Here is a 23,557-nt window from a genome sequence, read left to right on the forward strand (position 1 = left end):
AGCAGGCAATCAAACACATTCTTTTTTTTTAACTATTAAATTAGTTTTAATGCAAACATTATTATGAATAAACTTTTATGGTCTTTATGGAGTTTAATTGTATTGTCATAGTCTTGCATTGCCATGTCTATTAACTTTGCTGCAATATTAAGAGACTTGACTCTTAAAAACTCTTCTCTCATTTTTAGATGCTGTCTTTGCCTTCCAACTGCGGAACCCGGTGCATAATGGCCACGCGCTGCTCATGCAGGACACACAGCGGCGTCTAATTGAACGTGGCTACCGTCGACCCGTGCTTCTGCTACACCCGCTGGGAGGCTGGACCAAAGATGATGACGTACCACTGTCCTGGCGCATGAAACAGCATGCAGCTGTGCTGGAGGAGGGGCTGCTTGATCCCAAATCCACCATAGTGGCTATTTTCCCCTCACCGATGATGTACGCCGGCCCCACAGAGGTTAGTGTGGAATGAAAAAGGACCTAGAACAGACCCCTGAGGCTTACCATTTAAAACAACAATGTACGGTCAGCTGGTCATTATAATGTTTTCAGTTTTCTTGCTTTAAATGGAGACTCTTGATCATCTAGTCATCTATCAAAGATTTTATGCTCAGTGTATATATATATATTACTACATACTGTAATCCCCCAATACCATTTTTCCTGCAGTTGGTAGCTACTCATTTTAAGATTTAATTTAGCTTTTTTAGCCTTTGAGATCTTGCTCAATATGTATGTATGTATGTATGTATGTATGTATGTATCCCATACTCGGATACATTTTCATGACATCAAATCTTGGAAATGAACACAAGAGTTTCAGAACCAACCAACTGTGGTTGCCAATTTCAAACTGTTTAGTGTTAGGGGGCATTTTGTGGCCAGAATATACTACAATTTGGACCAGAGTTTAAACGTTAGTTGGGTTTAGCTATATTAGACCACTTTCTTACCCCAAAGCACCATGCTGAGATTTTAAGATGATATGTTCTTGCACGCTTTCAGAATCTGGAGGTATTTTTATGTTCCTAAAGCCTCACAAAGAAAGAAAGAGAGTGCAATTGTGGCAGTTTGTCCAACAACATTGTGCAGATGAGGTTGGAAGTTCATTGGTGATGTTCCTGATGGTCTTTCCTCTGGCAGATGGTGATGGAGATCCCATACTCGGAAACATTTTCGGAATTGCTTGACATATGCAGTGTTTTAGAGAAAGAAGCTCTATCAAATGTTCTTTGTGCTAAGAACGATAATTAAAATGAGGCCAATGAACTGTTGTATGGAAAGTTAGTGGTGAGGAAACTTGCGCAGGGCACATTCCTTGTTAAATCGCCAGGCGTACACTGGATTGCTGATCCGTTCCACCTAACCTGGGCTGGAGGCTGAAGACAACAGGGACAGTCTCATCTTGTCGGCATCAGGCGTCTCTGGACTTTCCAGTAGGAATTTATTTGAATTGATGTTCTGAAGTGGCTCTAAAAAGAACCAAAGTGTTTAGAGGACAGTCCCTCTGTGATCTATACGTACACACACACACACACACACACACACACACACACACACACACACACACACACACACACACACACACACACACACACACACACACACACACACACACACACACACACACACACACACACACACACATAACAAAGACAAACTGGGAGCTTTCTTCTGACAAAAATGGTTGCTGGTGTAGTGTTCCATGGCTATTTTGAAGTCTGTTGTTCTTTAATCATGTGGCCGGGGACATTAAAAATTTTATTGGGAGCAGACAGAGTCTGTAAGACTAAAGCAGCCCACAGGAAGCAGTCGTTCGCCTCGTTGAGTTATGAGGAGGAAGTAGGGGACATGCTGACTCCATAGAAAAGAATTAGCTTAGGTGGTGTAGGCCAATTCTAATCATGTGTCCGTACTAAGAGATGTTTTCATTTATCTCAAAATTATGTTTTGACAGATTATTCAATTGTCCCTATCGCTGTGCCATAGAACAACATTTCCATTTGGGTTACATTATTATTGTACTCCAAAATTTAAGCAGATGATTACTCATCAAAAAATGAAATCTGTCATTGTTTACTCGTGTTGTTCCAAATCTTTTTTTCTTTCATTAACAAAGTCTTTTTTTGTGTAGCTGTTTGACTTGACTTGTGCATTATATTCCAAGTTTTCTAAAAACATACAGCAGTTTTGTCTGAGTAAAAGACCAAAATTGAAACTAGACGCTGAAAATCTTCCTGTTGTGGGCGCTCTCAAATCTCATTCGCATGCATTTGGGTAGAAGACATGCAAGAAACAATTGACATCCAACCTGATTTGCCATATTCAAATGTTCACATATGTGAACGACAGAGGGGGAGATTTTAAGATTTTCTAGTTTAAATTTAATCTCAAACAAATATACTGTATGGTTTCAGAAGACTTAGAAAATGGTGTACAAGTTGTATGGAGTACTTTCATTATATTTTATGGTGTTTGTTTTGTCTTTTTGGATATCTGCAACCCCAGTCCTCATTCACTTTCATTGTTCACACTGTTTTTTTCCAAACATTCCCACTTATTTTGTGTTCCACAGTAGGAAGAATGTGATTTGGTTGAACTAACACTCTTAATTGATTAGTTTCAAAGTGAAAATAGAATAAATGTGAACTTTTTCCAACAGGTCCAGTGGCACTGCAGGGCCCGAATGGTGGCCGGGGCCAACTTTTACATAGTGGGTCGTGACCCCGCAGGAATGCCTCATCCAGACACAGGTAAAGACCTCTATGAGCCCTCCCACGGAGCCAAAGTTCTCACCATGGCCCCTGGACTCATATCGCTGGAAATTGTGCCTTTCAAAGTGGCAGCCTACAATAAAGTCAAGAAGGCCATGGATTTTTATGATCCCAAAAAGTAAGTTTATATCTTTTTTCCCCCTTTTAATTTGTCTTCCTTTTTTGTAAATGCAAAGTAACTACACAAAATGAGCAAGACAAATGTCTTTAAGGGTCAAATTTGATCAAATTCGAGACTTGGGCATACTGACAGTGGCGTTAAACTGAAAACACAAGTTTTCTTCATGTACATGTTCAAACAGTCTATTACTGCATATCTTGAGTTAAACTTCCCTCCATGTCAGGCTTCCTCGATTCCTAACGGTGTTGCCAAGAATAACAGGAAATGTTTTGTTGTTGTGTGCTTTTACCAAATTCTATGGCTTTGCTCCATTCTTTGAAGTCATTTAGAAGTGGATATCTGCCATTATTCCTCTGGCGCTGTGCAAATGTTGCAGAAGATGACTAACGAAAATCATGCATTTTCGCGGCGTCTCGTCTTGCAATTAATAGCGCCCACCGCTATCGAGTTAACAGGCATTTCAGTCGTCCCTGATGAAGACCATGCATGTCAACATGCAGTAAAACTGACTGGAAGAACTGGGGACTTTAAATGTTGAATGATCTTTATGCAAATGCGCATCCCACACAGAGTTTAAAGGGATAGCTTACCAAAAAAAAAAAAAACGTATCAATTACTAACCCTCAGGTCATTCCAAAACCATATGTGGCTTTTTTTTCAACATAAGAACAATAGCAACAAAAAAAGATAGATCTTTAAATAGACCTTTCATCTGTCAAACTCCATAAACTATGAAAATATTCCATACAAATGTTACTGAATATCCAACTGGAATACTAGATAATAAAAGAATATTAACATTTGTAATATTCATTATTCAGTGTATGGAAAAAAAGTGCAGTTGGGATATTCTGTTAAACATGATCTTTTGTGATTCACGCAAGGAAAAGTCATGTTCATTTATAACTATCCTCATTATGAGTAAGTATTGAGATCGTTGCTTACCTTGATGTGTTAAGTCAAGTGTCATGGTGACAGTGGGGCTGGAGGTTACTGGCATCACTTCCCTCCTCCATCCCAGCAACCCCAGCAATCGTTTTGGAGGGGGTTGGGGTGGCAGACTCGCACTCCGTCTGAGTTTCAAAGAGCCCCGCTTGGCGCCTTAGTAAATTTATGGCGTTCCGTCTGCTCCTTGAGCAGGGTGTTGGGCCTGGCCAAATTCGAGACGAATATGGATGCTGAGCCTAATTGCCAGCCATCCCCCTTAAAGTCCTCCTCTAAAATGGCTCAAATCAGTCCAAGCTGTTTCTCATTTAAATGCATATTAACGGTTCTCTATGGAGTCAGGGTTTATGTGTTCCACCCCTTAACCCCATTGAAGTGACTACCAGGTGGAATGGTGATAATATTCCATAAACCATCAGTTGTGGGTCCATCTAGTTGTAGGATGCATTATATTTGCATCTTACCATTGGGTGATTGCTAAGGTGTTCTGGATGCTTGCTTGGGCATTGCTAGGCAGTTGCTATGGAGTTTTAGTGGTTCCTAGGGTGTTGCTAATTGGTCACTAGGGTGCTTCAGGTGTGAAAGAATGGTTGGGAGGCAGCACGAAGAATCGATTGTGTGATGAATGTTGTGATGATATTTCCATCACGACATGCATCAATTTTTGCTCAAGATCTTGTATTGACAATGCAAGAGTCAAGCACTCTGTGAAGTTTCCTCAAGCACATCCTAAATAGTTTCAATGGACTCAGAGGTGTAAATTCTTCATGCTCCTTCACTCCAGACTGCGACCAAATGGTCACATTTTGTGACCTTTTTTCCCGCCAGTGCGACTACATTTCTTTAAAGGTTGCACTCGTACAACTATTACATTGCCAAACTGATTAGAGCTGGCATTTCTGTTGCATATGAGAAGCATCAAACGGCAAACAAAGCGAAAGTGGAACGAAACCGTGCCTCTCGTTTGAACTGAGCATGGAGCGCTTATCAGCTGGGACCAACAGCACAACGCAAGCTCAGAACAGGATCTCGATCACGCGACACCCCAACTACACAGCACTGGGAGATCCTGAGAAAGCGTTTATATCAGATCAAACAGCGCTGATGTGGAAACCAGGAGAAACATTAAAAAAAAGTTAGTCCTCAAATCACCAACATTCACCATGGCTTTAATGTAGTAACGCTTACTGTAACCATGGTATTGTGGCAGAAATAGTCGAATGTTTTTACATTATTCATTTTAGGATTTGTACAAACTGTTTGAGAGTGAAATTTCAAGGACTTTCATGTGCTTTACACTTTTTTTTCAGCCCGTCAAAGCTCTAAATATCCAGTTTAAATGTTATTTTTACTGTGATGACCAAAGACATTTATTTGTTTGTCCCCATTTGTAAAACGAAAAGTTTGAAGATGTAAGAAAACCAAGACATGGCAAACAAACGCTTTTATTTTTTTCACACGTTTTATTTAGATCAAGATTTATTAAAATCAAGAAAACAATTTTAGTCAAATAGCGCTTCTCCGCTGCATAGTGGCTCTTGGTACGACGCGGTTCGGCACGGCTCGGTTTGGTTTTCCACTGCAGTTAGCACCGCTTTAAAGTGGGTGGGATTATAGAATGATAGTTGTAATTGTGCCGCCTCTACAAGATGAATAAGATTGTTTCAAAGGAGGCTGATAGCAGCAAAACAAAATACTGCTAAAAACAAGAGATTAGGCACTCGTACAACAAAGCGCAGATAACGACATCACTTGATTTGCCCGACGGCGCACAAGGGTAAACTAATCTTGTATTTTGCAATGTGTTTAGGGTCTCAATCGCAATATCACTGTCACAAAAGCATGTAATGGTAGTGACGGTTTGTCTGGCTATCACCAGACCAAGCTCAGTCTTTTTAGATTGAACATTAGTCTGGGGAGTCTGCTCTGTATTTTCTACTGCACAAGAGGCGTGATCAACGGGCATAGTTCAAATGACTCTGTACGCAATTGACCTATCGGTAAGCCCCTCCCCCCTTAGTTACTGTTGCTAATTCGGACAAACAAACGGAGTTGCTAACAGTCTTACAATGACAGCTGTCAGTGTGAAAACCTTATCCCAAGTTGTTTTTGGACACAGAATGTAGCGGACCCCGTCTGAATGATGGCCAAACTTTACTGATGGTTTATGAAGTTTATTACGTCGTTTTTCACTCAACAAAAAAAATCACCGTAAGAGTTGAACAAACTAAGCAGAAGTGTGCATTAACGTCTCATTCACAAACTCTCTCTCTCCGTTGCATTATCATTAACATACACAGCAAATTATACAAAAACACTCATAAAACTACTGACAGTAAACAAACATATAACTTACAGACCGTATCGTATGCCTTTTTCAGGGGTGCTAATAAACTGTAAACTTTGTATCCGAAAACAACTCAGAGAAACTGCAAGTGGGAGTTCTCCCTTTCACTACCCGTAGACTATAATACTCATCAAAATAGGAGTCCTCCTTAGTAAGACAGATAATGTAGACCTTAAACATATCTAAACTCACAGAAATATAAAAAATGTATACAAAAATTCTGTGGCACAGAAGGACCACCTCTCGTCAAGGAGCATCCAAGTGGGACTTCAATATATAAAAGATTTTAAAATAAATGTGGGAGATTAATTTGGAAGCTAGGATTTACAGATCACAATGCAAACGGGAGAAGCCTCATGTTACGGTCATCACGATCGCTACACTGGACATCAACACTGTTCATGTACATCAGGGTAAGATTAAATTAATGTACATTTAACCAGTTTAATATGGAGAGGTACTGAAATGCAGACCTTCGTTTATGTGTTTTTGACCTACACTGTTAACATTACATGATGTGAGAACAGTTAGTTATTTCGGTTTGTTTGTTAGCAGGGAATCACTAATTTAATCGTAACTTAATGAGAGTGTGACCACCAGAAAATCCTCTCAGGAGACCTGGAATCAGTGTTGCAGTACCCCAGGCACATCGTTTTGCCATTTTTGTAGCATAAACACCATCAAACCGCTGAGAGCTTCGGATTTTCCAATGCATCTCTATGGCGCTGAAACCTAAAGATGTCCGAGATCCGGTCCCAGCGCAACTGATACTCAACTGTCATTGGCTCATCTGCATTTGAGGGGCGGGGCGGGGCTTACCGATAGGTCAATTGGATGGTCCATCAACCGATCAGACCAACGATCCGTCGCTTCTCTATCCGTCATCGTGTTAAACCCTCCATTAGCTCGCCAGGTGGATAAGCCGGTTTGTGATTGGTCCCCGCAGATTTGTAACGGAAGCAGGATAGAAAAATGTTCACGTTTCCAGCCTGAGCTGCAGGGCGAAATAAAATCGCTGGCAGATCGGGCTGGGTTTACCTAGTCTAATCGAAAGCGTCTCTGAACAATCCGTGATCTGCAGTGTTTACGGCAGGCTTGGAACCTCAACCGAGGTGGTACTATTTAAGCGAACCGTACCGAGCCGCACCAAACTGTACCATGCAGTGGAAAAGCACCAAAAAGTGAGCCGTACCGAACTCTACCATGCAGTGGAAAAGCACCAAAAAGTGAGCCGCACCGAACTGCACCATGCAGTGGAATGGCGCCAAAAAATCTGCCACTTTTTGTACTAAAGTATGAAGTAAAAGGCGAGAAGTTTCATGAAAAACAAAAACTTCCACAGAATTGTAAAGAAAAGAATTACACAGAAAGCAAGTAAAGAGCTTTCCATTTATAATCACTGAATCTGTCGGTCAGTTCAGTATGATACTATAGAAGATTAATGGTACATTTAATAAGAGTAGAATATAACAATTTTTCCCTATAAAAATTAGGATGATGTTAAAAGAATTTTATCTGCATCTCAACTCAATTGCTTGACTGTCAAATGTGCATTTCCAAGAAATAAACAAGTAATATTATTAGTAACTGCACTTATTAATGGAAAACAATAGTAATCTTATGATTAAATTGCTTTTATGATTAAAACGGTTGTGCTGCTTTTAATATTTTTGTGGAAACTGTGATACTTTTTTCAGGGGTTTTCAGGTCAGGGGTTTGTTCAAATCCACTATTCAGCGTTCCATATTAAAAGCCCATATAAAATGCTTTGCTTGTCTAGACCGAAAAGCCGCTCTGAATGACAGCGTTCGTTTAATGAACGGGATTACGACAGGGAAAGCGCAGTGCAACAGTGTATGTTTATAAATTCATTGCGCTGTGTGAATTTGTTTTCATAAGATCTGCGTCTTAATTGAAGAACAACTAATCCGTAACAAATAAACCCTATCCGTAGGAGCCGTTGAGGATTGTATTTAGACTAGCGTTGGAGTTTTATCCGTGCTGTTGGAGTCTAATTAGCTCTATTTATCAGACATTTTGCACACTGTTTATTTTCGAAGCATTTGTTTAAATGAAAGCGTGTAGCCGAGAGTTTGGATTTAATGACATTGGTCTGAAGTTTAGATTTCTGCTTCTTGCTAATTTATTTTCGTCTAGAAGTAAAGTCAGCCTGTTTACCTCGTCGTCTTTGCACCGTTGAAAGGAATTATGTGGCTTGTAGAGCCACTTGAGAGAACATATTTTATCATAGAGCTCTTTTCAGAGTATAATGCATCGTTCCCTCCAGAGCGAAATGTCCCGAACAAAGGAGCAGTGTACAACACCTAGTTATTATCTCTGACGTAAACCCCGAGATTATGTTTCTTTTTCATTTTCTTATCACATTGGGTACCACACTGTCCCTTTTCCTGTGCACATCTTAAAATTCCCTCCGCCGTCTCGTTTTACCCAGACACCAGGACTATGACTTCATCTCAGGAACCCGCATGAGGAGGATGGCTCGCGAGGGCCAGAACCCTCCGGAAGGCTTCATGGCACCCAAAGCCTGGAATGTTCTCAAGGAATACTACCAGTCTTTGGAGAAGGCCTGAGCTGCGCCGAGAGAGGCGGAAGCAATTCTGTTACAGTGAAAGAGGGAAAAGGAGGGAGAGGAGGTGATCATGGTTTGTAAAAACACAAAACACAAACATTGGGACCACCCAAAGGACTTCTTGAACTCTTTTGGATTTTGTTCCTCATTAAGTCACTGTCGGTTTCATGGTTCTGAGTCTTATGGCAGCATTTTTATATGTTCAGTTTATAACAAAAAGGGTTGCACTTTATTTTACAGTGCATGTACTTACAATGTACTTACCTAAGAACGTAATAAAGGTAACTACGTGGGTTAAGTTTAGGGTTAGTACATAGTTATTGTAATTACTATAATAAGTACATCATGGTATGTACATGGGGACTGTAAAATAAAGTGCTACCAAAAAAAGGATGCGAGTTGGCTTGTGAAAGGTACATTTTAAATATACAATTCTGTAAACATAGAAACTGTTTTATTAGTAAATTATGCCATCTATATTCTTGTACTCCCTAGAATTCATAATCGGTGTTACAATTGGATGAAAGACGTGCAATTTGAAAATTGCCCTACTTGCCTTAAAGATCATAAGCTTTTATTGAAACAGTTACATTTACAGCATTGTTCTGGCTTTAATGCACATTAAGCTCTATCAACAGCATTTATGGCATACTATCAAGTACAGCTGAAAATCGTTTCCTCATGTTTTGTTAAACAGCATAATAGAAGGAAATAGAGGTTGCAAAGCGAATACGTTTTGCAGGATATGTTCTAGTGTAAAAAAATACTTTTTGCATAGAGAAATATCAAAACAAAGGAAATATATCGGATTTTTATCTAACTAGAAATGTGGCAATTCACAGTACAAGTATGCTAATGCAAACTAATGTAAAACAAAATGAAAATATTTTGTGCTAATCAACATTATGCTACATATGCTGTCAAATGAGCTAAAAGTATTGAGCAATGAACGATCCTTTAAGCCAAAATGTGTGCCTGGATGTGACGTATACGGTTGGTTGTGCCCTGTCCCTCTTTCAGGCGTTGTTTTTAGATGATATCAGTTGGAAAAAAAACTGTTATTTATTCAATGGTCTGAAAATATTTGTGGTTTTAACAGTATAGTTTTCATGGCAGCATTTTGTTCTGAAATCTGTTAAAAAAAAATTCTCTCTTGCAAATCAGCCAAACATAAAATTCACATTTAAGTCTGTGAGGTTTGTCCTTTTGAAGTTACTGGCATAACTTGAATAGAATTTGTTTAGTCTGTATCATTTCTAACCATGGTGTTTTGATAATTCTATGTTTGAATGTAGTGTTTTGTTAAACAAAATGATTTAGCTTTGTTTTTAGTGCATTTTTTTTTGTAGTATTTATTTAGATTTTTTTTTTTGGTCTGTTTATTGTATTAGAATAGAAATGATCATATTCTTTACTTTACAATTCATAGTTGTCCTGTTTATTTGTTAACAGCATTGTCCTTCTTTACTCAGTGTTCTTAATAAAGCATTCCACCAAAAAAACCCACAAACATCAACTTAATTGCGATTTAAGTCTTATTAATTAAAAGTATGCACTCTCACACAAAATGCACATCAAACGCTACATTAATCCAAATACATTTTACAATGTTGTTTTTGTTTCAAAATGCTCTCTATCCACACTAGCGCTTCAAGCGTTTTCCAAACGTTTCTCATCCACGCTGAAATTTCGTAAGACGCTTGAATAAATCTTTACTGCGCATGAGTAATAAATAATAAAAGCTCACTGAGATGATACAGAGACCAGACGCATTAAAGTTATAATAATATTATACTACGAGGCTGTTGATTGCTTGAATCTGATTGGTTGACGGACATTTTAAGGTGTGCAGTTATTTTCAGGGAAATATTACAGTTCCATATCACTTCGCCAAATGATTTTAGTTATTTCAAATGTCCTACAGCCGAAAATGGATTGAAATACATAACATAATCTGAACAAGGTTTTGAGGTGTGGTAAACGTAGTATAATTGACTCCGGGCTGTTGAATTATTGAAAAATAATGCACACCTGAGGTGTAACTGATTTTCCTTACAGTTATTACAGTGTGTGTACATTAATCGCTGAGCATTAGGAAGCCTCCGGACGGAGCTGGAGTTCAGGTATTGTAATGGGCGTTTGTTTCCGAAATACACGCTGTACGCGGTAGACCAATCACAACAGACTGGGCCATCTGACCAATCAGAGCAGAGTAGCTCCTAGAAAGGAGGGATTTAGAGAGATTGATTCATCCGTCGAGTCGTTTGAGAATCATTGAACATTGTGGTGATGTGCAATGTATATTATGAGACCATTAAACTGTTTTTTGACCTTTGATGCATGTAAACCTGTTGTTGGAGACCTCCAAAACTCAATTAGGACTACATTTTAAAATAGCATAAGGGGCTCTTTAAACTTCAAAATACAGTTACCGTGTCGCTTTCGATTATAATTACACTTCATTTTCCTACAAGAAAGTGGCTCTCCAGTCTGTTAATGATGACCTCGCCAGACTAAACTGAAGAAATTAACAAAGAAACCAAGAAATTATATTGAAAGACGATTTCCACGTCAAAAAGGCGGAGCCCCAGAGCCACACCTACCTATTAAGGACCAATGATAGTACAAATGTGTTTACCAGCACAGAACTTTTCCGGAAAGTTCGCTGAAACTCTTGAAATAAACTCCAAATAAATATTGTTTTGGCCTGATTTTGTTTGAAATTACATCACACCAGTTTGTTCATCGCTTGAAGCTTGTCGAGGCATTGAAAGTGAATAGCAGGCACATACTAGTATAAATATGGATATCTATTGGTACAGTGTGTGTCACATGACTAAACATGCGTCTATCGTTTTCGAATACCTCCGTTTTCAAAGTCAACATTACAACGCAAATTTCAATTTTTTCCATTTTGTAGAGCATCTTCAAAAGCTCCGTTTTCACAGGACAAAAACGCCATCTCAGTGTGAATGGAAGAGAAAAAGATGCAATTTCAAATCTATCCGGATTAGTGTAGACATAGACAAAGACATGAAAAGATTCCTGATCATAATGTACTTTTCCCCCAGTTCCCGCAGTTGAAATGTATCAGAAAATACAAAAAAAAGCCCAGCTGGCCTCCAGATGCAGTCGTGCCCCTGTGAAAGTGGGACACCTAGGGTTAATCCAGACTCTTTCAGGAATATCCTGCCCTCTCCTTTGATTCCAGCTCAGAGATGAAATGTCCAAATGTGCCAGCCGTCATGTTTTTCTCTGCATGTCGTCGGCCAGATCTTGTTCAATCTCTGAACTGCATGGAGTGGGGCTTTCAACATGACTGAATAGCACTTCAATATGATCATGAACGTGTCCTCGGGTATAAAGTTACTTTTCCCCTCTTCGTCGGTTTACCGATATTCTTGATTTGAATTATTTCAGGCGAGTTACAAGATGAGCCTTATATCTTCTTGAATAAATGTGCCAGAACTAATTCACTACAAGGGTCCCCGATTTATCTCTGTTCTATACCGTTCAATCAATCTCGTAACATAAATGATGTTTGTAAATGTTTTTTCTCCTTCAGCAGTGTCTTTTAACACAGGCTTTATTAATACTGACAGACAGGGAAGCAGCTCTCAGTAGCACCTGGTTCTTGTCTTTGCCGCTCTGCAGTAAAAGCCCCGGCCCTTTTGACCTCCCCTCCAGTGCTGAAAATGCAAACCACCGTAAAGGTAAACGCATCAAGTCATGTGGAAATCATTACAATACCCTTAACACATGAAGATGAGTTAGTGAAGTTGTTTTGAAAGGTGACAGGGAAAGAATTATTGTGGTACAATTGTTTGTTGTTGTTGTTTTTGACAGATGTCTTTGTCAGGACATCCATGTGTACTTCTGACAAATAAATATACATTATAGTTTATTTCCAAGTATACAGACTCCAGACTCTTGGACCGTGTTGCTGAGACAGTTCATGTCTTTGAATGGGTATGACTAGCTCACATACCTGATACCTTTCCACAAATAGGGTACTTTACTGTAAAATGTTGATTTTTGACTTTTTCCAGCTCGTATGTTTTGACCTTCGTGACTATCAGACAATTTAAATAATAAAACGTCATAAATTTGATATTACGCTTCATTTTAAGATGTCATAGTTACAGTGTAATTTGAGTACTGAGTAATATTAATGAACTACATGTACTTACTATAGAGTTATGGTAGAATTAGTGTTTGTTTGAGGTTAAGGCCTTTGCACACTGAGTCCGAAATTCGCATGCGAAATTTTCGCACGTCAAAAAATAAATTCGACCTCACGTTATGTCAATTACGCTTGCACACTGCCTCCGAAACTTTCGTCCGTCAAAAAAAAATCGGAACAGGTTCGATTTTCCGCGTTTTTCGCATCCGTTTTTCCATCTACAGCTGATGCCCAACCTTAAACTGCTGGCAATGCTGGTGAATGAATCGCCAGTGCTCAGAAACGTACAATTATAAATACAAATATTATTGTATCAAAAATACTACAATATCACAGCTATAATTATAGCACACCAACTCCCTGTAAACCGTGTGTGTGTGTGTGTGTGTGTGTGTGTGTGTGTGTGTGTGTGTGTGTGTGTGTGTGTGTGTGTGTGTGTGTGTGTGTGTGTGTGTGTGTGTGTGTGTGTGTGTGTGTGTGTGTGTGTGTGTGTGTGTGTGTGTGTGTGTGTGTGTGTGTGTGTGTGTGTGTGTGTGTGTGTGTGTGTGTGTGTGTGTGTGTGTGTGTGTGTGTGTCTGTGTGTCTGTGTCTGTGTGTCTGTGTCTGTGTCTGTGTCTGTGTCTGTGTCTGTGTCTGTGTCTGTGTCTGTGTCTGTGTCTGTGTCTGTGTCTGTGTCTGCGCGGATCCTAGACATACTGCCAGTCTCTGTTCAGGGTTGGAAATTGGTGGTCTTCTTTTTAATATGTGGCTCCAGTATCGCTAGCAAAGCATCAAACGGAGCCACTGACATTCAACTTTGAATCGGTCTGGGTAATCCCGCAGCTCCTTGATAAGAAGGTGGAAGACGGCATTTTTTGTTGTTTTGCGTTTTTTTTCATAACGCATTCATTAATACGCATCGGACTCAGTGTGCAAGGTGACGAATTTTTCGGATCACGAATACGAAAAAACGCATGCGAAAATTTCGGACTCAGTGTGCAAAGGCCTTTAGTTGCATATAATTATGCATAATTTGCTGTTAATACATGCATTAAGTACATGCAACATATATGAAACAAACACTGAAAAAAAAAAAGATTTTTACTGCGTGTCCAAATTGCTTAATTAAAATGAGCTAAAGCAACACAATTGCTATACATTTTGTCCTAACTTAATTTGATTGAGTTCAATCCACTTAAATATAAGTCAAATTGAAGTTTACTAAGTCCGTTTGTGTTGAGATTACATGAATGATTTGTGTTGCATTAACTGAAACTGGTTAGATCCCAGCATGCTTTGCATATGGCTGAATCAAGAGTGAGTAAATGTTGTTATTTTATATGTAAAAGTGTTATTTTATGTATTTTTGAGCAAGATGAGAGAGGCTTGATTGTGTTTAATAATCAATTATGTTGTAATTATTAGAACAATTTAAATTACAGTGGGTTACCATTGTTGAGATGAGTGGACTTTTGCTTAGGCTGTGGACTAATACAACTAATGTCATACCGGTTTCGCTGAAGGAGCTTTTCATGCTTAGCATTTAAGTTGCTAATGTGCGCTATTGCTAGCTAAAAGTTTGTCAACTAGCTAGTGCAGTATTATCATTCAGTTGTGTAAAATTTAAATATATGAAATTGAATGTCTGCATCATGTCAGGGAGCAATAAAAAACTCACTTTGAGACTACTTAATTGGGTCACTTAATGTATTCATCCCATGATGTTGAACTTACATGAACAAATAATGTTTGTTTAACTTAATTGATTCATGTGGGACCGATGTACACAATTAAATCATGTAAATCCAACACACTTTTTTATTCTTCAGTGAAGGACACTGCAAAATAGTGTTACAGAGAACAAAAATAAAAATAAAATTGGCTAATTATGACTAATTATTATAAATAAATTAAAATTGCAGCATAAAATTTTCCCCCTTAAGAAATTGAACATTTTATAAAATTGTGACACCCAGGAAGTAACATCATTTGGACTCTTTCTACATGGCAAGAAGACAATCATTCCGTTTTCTCTGCAGTTGTCAGGCGCATTCAACACTGTAATTTTTTTTATTTTATTTAATTGTATTTATTTGATACAATATATAGTATAGTTTGTTGCTAGCAATGCCATGGTAATGGGTTCAATTCCTAAGGAATGCACTGAGGGAAAAATGATACCTTCAATGTAACTGGACAAAAGCGTTAAATATTAATTTAGTTTTTATTGTATTATTTTTTTATTTTCACTGATTAAAAATAATTATACCTTCAATGTAATTGGACAAAAGCATTAAATATTAATTGTATTTTTTGGAATTTGGGGTTGAAAATACTACCGTGCCTAAGACTTTTGCACAGTAGTGTATGTAAAAGATTTTGGAAACAAGATTTAAATGTTTGGTCTCGTATAAAATGAATGCCAGAGTGACCGCTCACAAAACTCAACATCTACTTTGACCTCCCGATGTGGTCGAACATCTTTTTGAAGATTATGCGCCCCTTTTGCCTGAATCTTTGTTTTAAACTAACCGAAATTTAGCCTGAAACTTGAAGACTTCCAAGTCCTGTTTTGTACCCATTTGTGGAAAGTGCCCGATAACTCGCATGCATTACTGCACATCCTCCATGACTAATTAGTGTCACCACTCCATCATGTGACATCATCGGCTGTACCGGTAGATTAAACTGTTACATGAAGCCCAGCCACATTTTCCCTTCCATTTCCCCCGCATCTGCTTTTACTTCCATTCAAAGCCGTCCATGACAAAATCGGCCTCCTAAAGAAGAACAATGAAGTGGTGAGGGACCCAAACACGGTTCTCTGAGCTTTACCAGACACGTATTGCAGGTTCTAGAACAACAGCTGTTCGTTAAAAGTCTTCACCTGTATTTTACAATTGTGATGAAATGAGAACGCTGACGTTCCCATGTGATTTTTCAAGGCTTGTATAAATATTTGCTTCCTTCCACATGTCTTTTCCGGCGACGTCTGATACTTGAGCCGTCAGTCACAAACATTCATGATTTTCAGTGACTGCGTCCTTTTCCTTTTAATCTGCTTTCATCCGGTTTGGAATATCTACAGATATTAAAATCTGACATTTAGGGCATTACCTCAGATGTAAGGGTTCTGCTATAAAGAGATCACATGATAGAGGGGTATCATACATCAAATACTACAGCCTGGCATGTTCACATCAAAGAGACGCATCTGTTTCATGACATGATGGTGATTCAAGTCCCGTGAGGCATGAGGAGGAGGACATGACAGTCAACCCTCTCGCGCTCTTCATCTTGTCCTCGTTCACCGTCTTGAGTGTCTTCAAACTATGGCAACGCTCCAGCCTCATGCCACCTACCTGGGTAAGCGAAAGTGATCTTAGTCATTACCAAAAGATTCTAACTCGGCCGTCTCAGTATCAGACGGCACGCCTAAAGGCGGTTCACACACCATGTGATGCATAATGTATGTTTAAAGGACATATGAATATATAACTGAAGGTTTTTTTTAATCTGTTAAATAAACGTTACAGCCATGTCCTGACATAAAGAAGAGGTTCATTTAAAAAAAATATTTCTCTCTTTTTTTTTTTTAAGGTTTCACAGCTGTGTCGCTACCTCAATACTGTCATATATTAGTGAAATCTTTCATACTTCACCTGCCACAAATTCAACACGGCCACACAGACTCTGGTGAGTTGTGTATTCTTTTTAAGTATTTGTACTGATATTTTCAGTGTCATGATCCATCACACAAATTATACATTTTTATTCATCCTTTACTTAACCAGGAAAATCCCATTGAGATATTACAATGTCTTCTTCCAGAGAGAGCCCTGGTCGAGACGGCAGCACAGAAAGTCTCACATAAGCCCTATTCGGATGGTAATTGTTTCTCGTGGGGTCGTAAGGTATTTTCATCATTGACATGCATTTTAAAGATCTAGCCTTTATTACTGAAATGCTGGCAAGTATTTACAAGAGCAATATATTTCATCACCGCTCAAAAAATAAAAAGAAGAAAAGCACGTAAACATTTGAAATGGGCTGTTATTACTTGTATAGCATGTTAAAATAACCGAGCAGCATTAGGTTTACCTCATGTAAATAAGAGGCTGTATTAACTTATTTTGGCTCATTTTGAGATACAATACAAGACAGAAAACTACTTTAACTATAATGCGCATCTATATATCTTCCTATTTTTAAACAGATTTAAATAAGTAAATAGTAATTAGGATATTATTTTCCTATATTAAATTAAATATGCATTTATTCTTATTATACCAAGTTTATGACATTTTATTTTCAGCATACAATTATGTTATTGACCACGTGAGCAGCATGTTCCCAGGTTCGTATGATCACACAACTCGCTCCTCCACTGTGAATAAATCGGCATCCGAATGCACAAGTTTTATCACTGAGGTGGCATGCAAATGTATTTTTACGAATGTCCACATGAGAAACAATTACCGTCCGAATAGGGCTAAAGACAATCACAAGATAACAGTACCTCATATACAATTCTGCTTCCGTTACAAATCTGCGGGGACCAATCACAAACTGGCTTATCCACCTGGCGCACAATTGGCGGGGTTTGTTTACATTCAACATGGCGGCCACCGATGCGCAATCACTGCTGTTTTAAAAGAATGAAAAGAAAAAGCAAGTTTACCAAATTCCGAGTTTGGGATTTGGGTGAATTTGAGATATAGATCTAGTGCAATAACTATTTGTGTAAAAGGTTAAAAGATTAGGAATATATTTACCTAAAAGTGCCTTTGCGACAAATATATGCATATGCAATTTTTTTCCTATGATGCAGAGATGACCAAATGCAGTGATGCGTGCTGTACGTGACTCTGTTTATCATGCAGCTTTATGCTTTGTGATGACTGAGTATAATTTCCTAAGTAGAGATGCAGCTGAATGCATATAAAAAAGATCAACATAATCAATTATAGATAAAAAGGTACTCTCTACTATTTTCTTTCTAGCCCCATAAGGGAATTTTTTTAAAGCGATTAAAGAACCCCACTTTTGGGCTAAGCTTCTTCAACAATCAATGTGTACGTTAAAAGCGAATCTTTTGTCAAACCATATACCTATACATTTTTAATGAATTTTTTCTAAAGTCAAAATTCCCACATCCGTTATCTTGGGACAAGCATGATTTAAAAAAAAATGTTGTCCCTTTGTTTAATTTAAAACCAATTTCAACTGTAACAATGAATGCTGGGCTACTTGATATGCACTCTGTAGATGCTGTAAGGCTTGATTTTTAAAGAATATGCCGCTGTATAAATAGCGTCATCAGCACACAAATGTATTTTAGCTACATTTATTCCATGACCTAAATCATTGATAAAGATCGAAAATAAAAGAGGAGCTAAAACAGATCCTTGAGGTACCCCCTTTGTTTACTTTAAACTATACATTTCCACAGAAACACATTGGGTTTGTTCAAAAAGATTTAAGAGCAACTTCACTTTTGAGCAAAATCACAAAGATTTAGAATGGTTTATCATTTTCGTCTGTCCTAATATTTATGTTTTGTCAGATTTTATAAGATGTGATGAAAGGGAGAAGGTTACATTTAAAAACATACATTTTATCATTAGATGTTACATTTTTATTTTTATTGTTTTATATAGAATTGTTCTACACAGTATTAAATGCAATTACATCAGAAGTAACTGTAATTAAATTAATTAATAATGAATAATCCCTTACTTTACTTTTAAAAGGAAAAGTAATTTATAGTAATGCATTACACACAATACTAATTGTGAATGAATAAAAAATTCAAAAGAACAGTATTTATATAAATCTTATATGAAATATAAATCTTTTGTAACATTTCAAATGTCTTTACTGTTAATTCTGATCAATTTAATATGTCCATGCTGAATAAAAGTGTTAATTTCCTTCAGTTTATTTTCAGTTTTGTAGCCTATTTTGCCAATGAGATAATTTGCTTCTCATTGTCTCATAATATTGGTCACTATTAGGCCCCCCAAATGCAACAGTATCCAACTCTGTAAGTTACCTACTTATTTGCATAAACTGTGACACATCACTTCAAATTGCGTGCGTGCGTGCGTGCGTGCGTGCGTGCGTGCGTGCGTGCGTGCGTGCGTGCGTGCGTGCGTGCGTGCGTGCGTGCGTGCGTGCGTGCGTGCGTGCGTGCGTGCGTGCGTGCGTGCGTGCGTGCGTGCGTGCGTGCGTGCGTGCGTGCGTGCGTGCGTGCCTGCCTGCCTGCCTGCCTGCCTGCCTGCCTGCCTGCCTGCCTGCCTGCCTGCCTGCCTGCCTGCCTGCCTGCCTGCCTGCCTGCCTGCCTGCCTGCCTGCCTGCCTGCCTGCCTGCCTGCCTGCCTGCCTGCCTGCCTGCCTGCCTGCCTGCCTGCCTGCCTGCCTGCCTGCCTGCCTGCCTGCCTGCCTGCCTGCCTGCCTGCCTGCCTGCCTGCCTGCCTGCCTGCCTGCCTGCCTGCCTGCCTGCCTGCCTGCCTGCCTGCCTGCCTGCCTGCCTGCCTGCCTGCCTGCCTGCCTGCCTGCCTGCCTGCCTGCCTGCCTGCCTGCCTGCCTGCCTGCCTGCCTGCCTGCCTGCCTGCCTGCCTGCCTGCCTGCCTGCCTGCCTGCCTGCCTGCCTGCCTGCCTGCCTGCCTGCCTGCCTGCCTGCCTGCCTGCCTGCCTGCCTGCCTGCCTGCCTGCCTGCCTGCCTGCCTGCCTGCCTGCCTGCCTGCCTGCCTGCCTGCCTGCCTGCCTGCCTGCCTGCCTGCCTGCCTGCCTGCCTGCCTGCCTGCCTGCCTGCCTGCCTGCCTGCCTGCCTGCCTGCCTGCCTGCCTGCCTGCCTGCCTGCCTGCCTGCCTGCCTGCCTGCCTGCCTGCCTGCCTGCCTGCCTGCCTGCCTGCCTGCCTGCCTGCCTGCCTGCCTGCCTGCCTGCCTGCCTGCCTGCCTGCCTGCCTGCCTGCCTGCCTGCCTGCCTGCCTGCCTGCCTGCCTGCCTGCCTGCCTGCCTGCCTGCCTGCCTGCCTGCCTGCCTGCCTGCCTGCCTGCCTGCCTGCCTGCCTGCCTGCCTGCCTGCCTGCCTGCCTGCCTGCCTGCCTGCCTGCCTGCCTGCCTGCCTGCCTGCCTGCCTGCCTGCCTGCCTGCCTGCCTGCCTGCCTGCCTGCCTGCCTGCCTGCCTGCCTGCCTGCCTGCCTGCCTGCCTGCCTGCCTGCCTGCCTGCCTGCCTGCCTGCCTGCCTGCCTGCCTGCCTGCCTGCCTGCCTGCCTGCCTGCCTGCCTGCCTGCCTGCCTGCCTGCCTGCCTGCCTGCCTGCCTGCCTGCCTGCCTGCCTGCCTGCCTGCCTGCCTGCCTGCCTGCCTGCCTGCCTGCCTGCCTGCCTGCCTGCCTGCCTGCCTGCCTGCCTGCCTGCCTGCCTGCCTGCCTGCCTGCCTGCCTGCCTGCCTGCCTGCCTGCCTGCCTGCCTGCCTGCCTGCCTGCCTGCCTGCCTGCCTGCCTGCCTGCCTGCCTGCCTGCCTGCCTGCCTGCCTGCCTGCCTGCCTGCCTGCCTGCCTGCCTGCCTGCCTGCCTGCCTGCCTGCCTGCCTGCCTGCCTGCCTGCCTGCCTGCCTGCCTGCCTGCCTGCCTGCCTGCCTGCCTGCCTGCCTGCCTGCCTGCCTGCCTGCCTGCCTGCCTGCCTGCCTGCCTGCCTGCCTGCCTGCCTGCCTGCCTGCCTGCCTGCCTGCCTGCCTGCCTGCCTGCCTGCCTGCCTGCCTGCCTGCCTGCCTGCCTGCCTGCCTGCCTGCCTGCCTGCCTGCCTGCCTGCCTGCCTGCCTGCCTGCCTGCCTGCCTGCCTGCCTGCCTGCCTGCCTGCCTGCCTGCCTGCCTGCCTGCCTGCCTGCCTGCCTGCCTGCCTGCCTGCCTGCCTGCCTGCCTGCCTGCCTGCCTGCCTGCCTGCCTGCCTGCCTGCCTGCCTGCCTGCCTGCCTGCCTGCCTGCCTGCCTGCCTGCCTGCCTGCCTGCCTGCCTGCCTGCCTGCCTGCCTGCCTGCCTGCCTGCCTGCCTGCCTGCCTGCCTGCCTGCCTGCCTGCCTGCCTGCCTGCCTGCCTGCCTGCCTGCCTGCCTGCCTGCCTGCCTGCCTGCCTGCCTGCCTGCCTGCCTGCCTGCCTGCCTGCCTGCCTGCCTGCCTGCCTGCCTGCCTGCCTGCCTGCCTGCCTGCCTGCCTGCCTGCCTGCCTGCCTGCCTGCCTGCCTGCCTGCCTGCCTGCCTGCCTGCCTGCCTGCCTGCCTGCCTGCCTGCCTGCCTGCCTGCCTGCCTGCCTGCCTGCCTGCCTGCCTGCCTGCCTGCCTGCCTGCCTGCCTGCCTGCCTGCCTGCCTGCCTGCCTGCCTGCCTGCCTGCCTGCCTGCCTGCCTGCCTGCCTGCCTGCCTGCCTGCCTGCCTGCCTGCCTGCCTGCCTGCCTGCCTGCCTGCCTGCCTGCCTGCCTGCCTGCCTGCCTGCCTGCCTGCCTGCCTGCCTGCCTGCCTGCCTGCCTGCCTGCCTGCCTGCCTGCCTGCCTGCCTGCCTGCCTGCCTGCCTGCCTGCCTGCCTGCCTGCCTGCCTGCCTGCCTGCCTGCCTGCCTGCCTGCCTGCCTGCCTGCCTGCCTGCCTGCCTGCCTGCCTGCCTGCCTGCCTGCCTGCCTGCCTGCCTGCCTGCCTGCCTGCCTGCCTGCCTGCCTGCCTGCCTGCCTGCCTGCCTGCCTGCCTGCCTGCCTGCCTGCCTGCCTGCCTGCCTGCCTGCCTGCCTGCCTGCCTGCCTGCCTGCCTGCCTGCCTGCCTGCCTGCCTGCCTGCCTGCCTGCCTGCCTGCCTGCCTGCCTGCCTGCCTGCCTGCCTGCCTGCCTGCCTGCCTGCCTGCCTGCCTGCCTGCCTGCCTGCCTGCCTGCCTGCCTGCCTGCCTGCCTGCCTGCCTGCCTGCCTGCCTGCCTGCCTGCCTGCCTGCCTGCCTGCCTGCCTGCCTGCCTGCCTGCCTGCCTGCCTGCCTGCCTGCCTGCCTGCCTGCCTGCCTGCCTGCCTGCCTGCCTGCCTGCCTGCCTGCCTGCCTGCCTGCCTGCCTGCCTGCCTGCCTGCCTGCCTGTGTCTTTCTCAGGTAATTCACTTCACCCGGTCACGTTATTTGCGACAGGGAAGTTGCAGTGAATCTGTCCGGCTGATTGAAAGCTGTCAGCACTTCTTAATGTCTTTTGTCCACAATAAGTTGATGACGAAGGTAATGTTGATGCTATCATCCGCTGTATGTTTTACAGCTCATAAAGGTGCATTAATAAGTCATTGGCGTTCACTGATACGCTACTGTATTCAAATGTAATGGCTTCTATGGAGCTGCCTCTTGCGTCAGTGCCATCTGAATGAGTCCTGATGCTACATTGTGCTCCTTTTATCTGTTCTTCCTCAATCAGGAGACTGAGATATTATCTGCGAGATGAGAAACAAGTGCTAATCCTTCGGTTTATTTGTTCGTCACTAGTTTCAGACCACCCTTGAGGGGGTGCCTTTCAAAGTAAACGCATATAGTGTCAAAAATGCAGGCTAGTTTCTAGTGATGGTTGCTAGCTAATTTGGCAACAGTTTAACGATTTAGTGGTATAAATTGAGTACATTCAAGTCACACTTAATATTTAGCAAGTGTTGCCTTCATTAATGTATTTAATCATAGATAAAGGGCCATTTGGTAGCTTGGGTCGTTTATATTGAGGAATGTTATACTATTTTATATACTATTATTCAAAATGTTAATGAAATACGAATTTAGCTCATTGGCCATTTTGCTCATTTCAAGCATATGCTTTTTTTAATGCTTTCAAGTCATGTCAAATCAAGATCATATTAAAGATTTGAACCGACAAGAACCACACCACAAAGTCGTAATTATGAGTGGGAAATATTAACTGCTTCAAAATGCATGCTGTTAACAAATCATTGTTGAAACATTTGCAGTTAGCCTACTGTATGAATGTACAACAGCACAACATAAATACATAAACACAACAGTACAATGCAGTTTTTGGGTTACAAGGCATACATCTTTATTCCGATTTAAAAATGCACGCTTTGACATTTGTAATACATAAGCTGAAGTGTCTGTAACTTTTTAATCCGCAGGGGAAATTCCTGACTTTAAGCGAATAACCATTTACATGCTTTGGATGTTTGTGTTGTAGGAATGTACAAGGAGACTTCAGATATAAAAACGGTGTCTCCTTAGGCAATGTTTTCTCAGTAAAATCTTATAATTTCCTTTTGATTCAATAAAACGCGTGAGCTTACTAGGGAATACTGATATGGCGGTGCGGCGGCTTCACTTTTTATGACGTCATGAGCAATCCAGTTCTCTATATACACTCACCTAAAGGATTATTAGGAACACCATACTAATACTGTGTTTGACCCCCTTTCGCCTTCAGAACTGCCTTAATTCTACGTGGCATTGATTCAACAAGGTGCTGAAAGCATTCTTTAGAAATGTTGGCCCATATTGATAGGATAGCATCTTGCAGTTGATGGAGATTTGTGGGATGCACATCCAGGGCACGAAGCTCCCGTTCCACCACATCCCAAAGATGCTCTATTGGGTTGAGACCTGGTGACTGTGGGGG

General features: G+C 42.7%; 1 protein-coding gene across 1 annotated transcript in view; it reads left to right on the forward strand.

Annotated features, from left to right (window-relative positions):
* papss1 (3'-phosphoadenosine 5'-phosphosulfate synthase 1) overlaps window positions 1-10,296 on the forward strand; it is a 31,856-nt gene extending 21,560 nt beyond the window's left edge. The window contains exons 10-12 of the mRNA XM_079813587.1: window positions 189-457; window positions 2,663-2,892; window positions 8,640-10,296. Coding sequence (XP_079669713.1) covers window positions 189-457; window positions 2,663-2,892; window positions 8,640-8,778 — 638 coding nt within the window. The 3' untranslated portion in view covers window positions 8,779-10,296. The remainder of the gene's footprint in view (window positions 1-188; window positions 458-2,662; window positions 2,893-8,639) is intronic.
* Window positions 10,297-23,557: the final 13,261 nt, after the last annotated feature.

The sequence above is a fragment of the Gobio gobio genome, assembly GCF_949357685.1.
Source record: "Gobio gobio genome assembly, chromosome: 3".
Classification (NCBI taxonomy): Eukaryota; Metazoa; Chordata; class Actinopteri; order Cypriniformes; family Gobionidae; genus Gobio; species Gobio gobio.